At 39.4% G+C, this 3,812-nt stretch overlaps 1 protein-coding gene across 1 annotated transcript in view; it reads right to left on the bottom strand.

The window, feature by feature from the left end:
- The window catches only part of LOC115758597 (collagen alpha-1(IV) chain), a 19,992-nt gene extending 16,510 nt beyond the window's left edge, over positions 1-3,482 (bottom strand). The window contains exons 1-2 of the mRNA XM_030699319.1: positions 3,406-3,482; positions 3,046-3,245 (exon numbers count right to left, since the gene is read on the bottom strand). Of these exons, the coding sequence (XP_030555179.1) occupies positions 3,046-3,135 (90 nt within the window). The 5' untranslated portion in view covers positions 3,136-3,245; positions 3,406-3,482. The remainder of the gene's footprint in view (positions 1-3,045; positions 3,246-3,405) is intronic.
- Positions 3,483-3,812: the final 330 nt, after the last annotated feature.

The following is a 3,812-nucleotide window of genomic DNA, read 5'->3' as shown; positions in this document are numbered from 1 at the left end:
AAAATTTTAATTCCAATACGAAATGAGGCAGCAAGTCAAAGACAGCCGCAGCTGCGCGCCCGGCTCTCCCCTTCATCCATTTACCAATCACTTGAGCTGCTGCTAATTGTCGGCAGCAGAAAAGAACATACACACACACACGTACTCATGCCAAGCTAAACTGTGCATAAGAAATTTCCCTATAAAAATGCGTTCGAAATGGCTTGTTTGTTTTTTTTTTTTCTTCTTATAGGCAGATGCTGCAGCCGCAGTCGCTGCTGATAAAGTACATTTATCAAAATTCATTCATAGAAAAGGCAGCCGCAGTCGCAGTCGACGTCGCTGTCGTCAGCACCGGCAATGGCAGCAGAAAGTTAAGTGCAATCGAAACACACTCACACATGCACATATACACGCACACTTGTTGCGCACAGTGCGACAGCGCGCGCGCTCTTAAATACGCAGTGACTCTCTTGTGTGCAGCGCGCTCTTAGAAGCAATGCAATGAGCGCTCGTGCGCGTGTGTGTGTGTGTGTTTGAGTGTATTTGTTTGTGGGACGGAAAAGGAAATCGCATTTCTGTTAAATGTAGCGCGAAAAAATAATTCTTGTTGCTAAACGCAAAACCAGTTGGCGCACAGTTTGACAGCCACTGAGCAGCGCAAGCCAAACAGTAGCAACAACAAAAACTAAGATTATTAATATATAAAAAAAAAAGAATCAAGTCTTAACGTTTCTGCGGTTTTCATCGCTTTTAGCCACAAGACGTTGACGCTCTCACTCAACAGTTGCATTTGCAATCGGAGTTCGCTACGAAGTACCATGGCATTGACCACGTAACCGAGTGCGAAAATAAGTTCGACTCGAATTACAAATGCCATCAAATGCGGCTCCGCTAAACACGTGAGTCGGCTAAAAAAAAATTAAAAAAAAAACTGGCCTGAAGTGTAATCATTTATATATATATATATATATTCTTTTGCCATTTCTTTTCATATTCTCTTCTCCTACATGTACTGCAAATTTTGGACAGCCCTTTTCCACACATTTTCCGCTCGTGGAAATGCTCAAATTTCATTCGTTCTTTAAGCAAAGACATTTTAAAGAGACTACGAAAGCGCTCGCCATCAATCATTCAATCTATTAACCTATAAATTAATCAATCAATCAGTCATTCAATCAGTAAGAAGAAACCAAAAGATTCTAGCTTTCTAGCTCTAACAGTTTGGCCAGTGCGCTCGTCATCAATCACTCTATCAATCAATTAAATTATCAATCTATCAATCAGTCATTCTTTCAGTGAGATGTAAATAGAAAATGCGAATAAAATAAAGAATTCAACATTCTAGTCTTTACGATTTGGTCAGTGCGATAGTCATATTCAATCAATCAATCAATCAATCAATCAATCTATCAATCAGTCAGTCATTCTATCAGTCAGAAGAAAATAGAAAATGCGAGTAAAATAAAGAATTTAACATTCTAGCCTTTTCAATTTGGTCAGTGCGCTCGTCATCAATCAATCAATCAGTCAATCTATCAATCAGTCAGTCATTCTATCACAGTAAATTAAAGAATTAAACATTCTAGCCTTTGCAATTTGGTCAGTGCGCTTGTCATCAATCAATCAATCAGTCACTCATTAAATCAGTGAGAAGAAAATAGTTGCATATGTGAGTGTAGAAGCTGCTGCTGCCTCTGCCGCTGGCGCCATGGCAAAAGTCATGTTCCGGCGATAGCCTCTGGCGTTGGCGACACTTTTAAAATTCTATTTTCAATTCGAATCCACAAATGTCGCAATCAGCAGACTGTGCGACATGCTATCAACCATCAATGCCGCCAACATAGCAATAAACCTAATTAAATTTGTACGATTTCGTTTTAGGTTTTTTTTTTGTGCTCGGCTTTGTCTCAGCTTGATAAGAAATCGGAGCAACATATTTAGCCTTAGCATAGGACACAAAACTAATTTCAATTTACAAAATGACGAAATCGTTTCTTTTTCCTCAGTTAAATTCGCAAAAGATTATGTTCAAAGGCTTCTTTCGGTGCTCTTTAGTTCCAATATTCCGTTTAAAGTGGAGCTTTCGCTTAAAGCTCTGTGAGCTTTCGTTTAAAGCTTCTCGAAGCTGAGCTTTAAGCAACTCTCCAATAGAAACTTTTTATCTAAGCATGAGTTGCCGGACGCTTAAGAGCTTTAAGAAAAATGTAGCATAGTTCAAGGGGCAGCCGAAAAAATATTAGAGTAAATTGCTTTTAAAATATTTCAAATAAAAAAACTAAATAAATATACTCTTAAAAATTTAAAAAAAAAACTTTGAAGTTTTCAAAAAATGTTAAAAATATTATTTGTAAATATACTAAATATGCTTAAAGCGCATAAAATAAGTAAATAAATTCTTAAATGCGCGTAATATCTTGCATTTATTTAGGTTCTATTTTATGTTGATTGCTAACCGGAAATATTCAATGGCAATTTTGAAATTGTGATTTAATGCTCAGCATAAGAAGGAAGGAAGAGCCAAGGGTTATCGCAGCATTGATAGCACGCGTTAACCTTTGACAAGCAGATTGCCAAATCTGAAATGTGAAAACAATTATCTGCGATGACATAATAACACTGCGCCCGACATCAATTGAACTTCGAGTGGATCAAGGAACCCAGAAGAGATGCCAAGCTTAATACAGAAGAACGAACTCTTTAAGAGTTTATCAAGGCGAATGAAGAGTTGCCGGAAATATAATGTATAGGCAATAGAGTGTGGTAGGTGGGGGATGGCGGGTTGGGGGGTGGGGGAGGGGGCATTGTGTTTTGGATGATTAAATGCAGCAAAGCTGACCTAATTTTCGAGCTGGTATGCATATAGTTTGTCATGTAGATTAAGCACAGTTATGAATCAGTTGAAAATGCGGCTGAAAAAGTTCGAGAATGTATGCAATACAGTTTGAAAAGCACTGTATGCTATAAGTTTGACCAGCACTGGACGGAGCAAGACAACAGTTGTGCAGGCATTGATGCAAATTAATGAAATCTTTAAATATGATATATTTTGTATAAGCTACTCACCTTTGCCGCCGCAAAGGACACAACGCTGGCAAACAGATAGACTGCGCCTAGCACACCCGAGAGACCAGCTAGATCTCTGGGCAACATCATGGTGGCAAGCCTGACCACAAGCTCGAACTGGAACTGGTACTGCAACTGGAACTGGAACTGGAACTGGAACTGGACAAACTTAAAATGTCACTGCGAAAACACACACGAAACTGCGAAAAATAAGCATTGATGATGTGTGATAAGAAACCGTTGATAAATTATATACATATATAGGTTTGTGCAAAAATTTCCTTTTAGAAATATTTGAAAATTTTTTTGTTTTTTTTTGTTGTTAATTTGAATATTTGTAGTTACTGGAAACGAACTAACACAAAATGCTGCTGCGTGCGGGTTCGCCACTTGATTTGCTGTGCTGCTGCGTTCGTCGAGCACAACACACTCCCCACATGTGGCGATCGTCAAGCGTTCAAAATGCTACTAAAGTCGGTCGGCACTGAAGAAATTTGAATTCGTTTGTTGCCAGCGACAGAGTCGTGCGTCGTTCGTTAGCCTTCGGCTCGCGTTCGGCGCACGCATACAGCGACAATGCTCGGTGTGCTTGTGTGGGTGCGTTTCGTTTCAAACGTTTGGGATTGGGCTTCTGGATGTTTAAGGGGGGGTGGGAGGGCTGCGCAGCCTGTTGAATTTAGCACTTTGTTGCCTTGAAATGAGGAAACGACAACAACAACAACAGCGACAGCAACAACGACACATATAATTTCCCTTCATATTATAAT

The sequence above is a fragment of the Drosophila novamexicana genome, unplaced genomic scaffold, assembly GCF_003285875.2.
Source record: "Drosophila novamexicana strain 15010-1031.04,08,12 unplaced genomic scaffold, DnovRS2.1 tig00000193-arrow-pilon, whole genome shotgun sequence".
Lineage (NCBI taxonomy): Eukaryota > Metazoa > Arthropoda > Insecta > Diptera > Drosophilidae > Drosophila > Drosophila novamexicana.
This window is presented reverse-complemented; position numbering and strand designations above follow the sequence as displayed.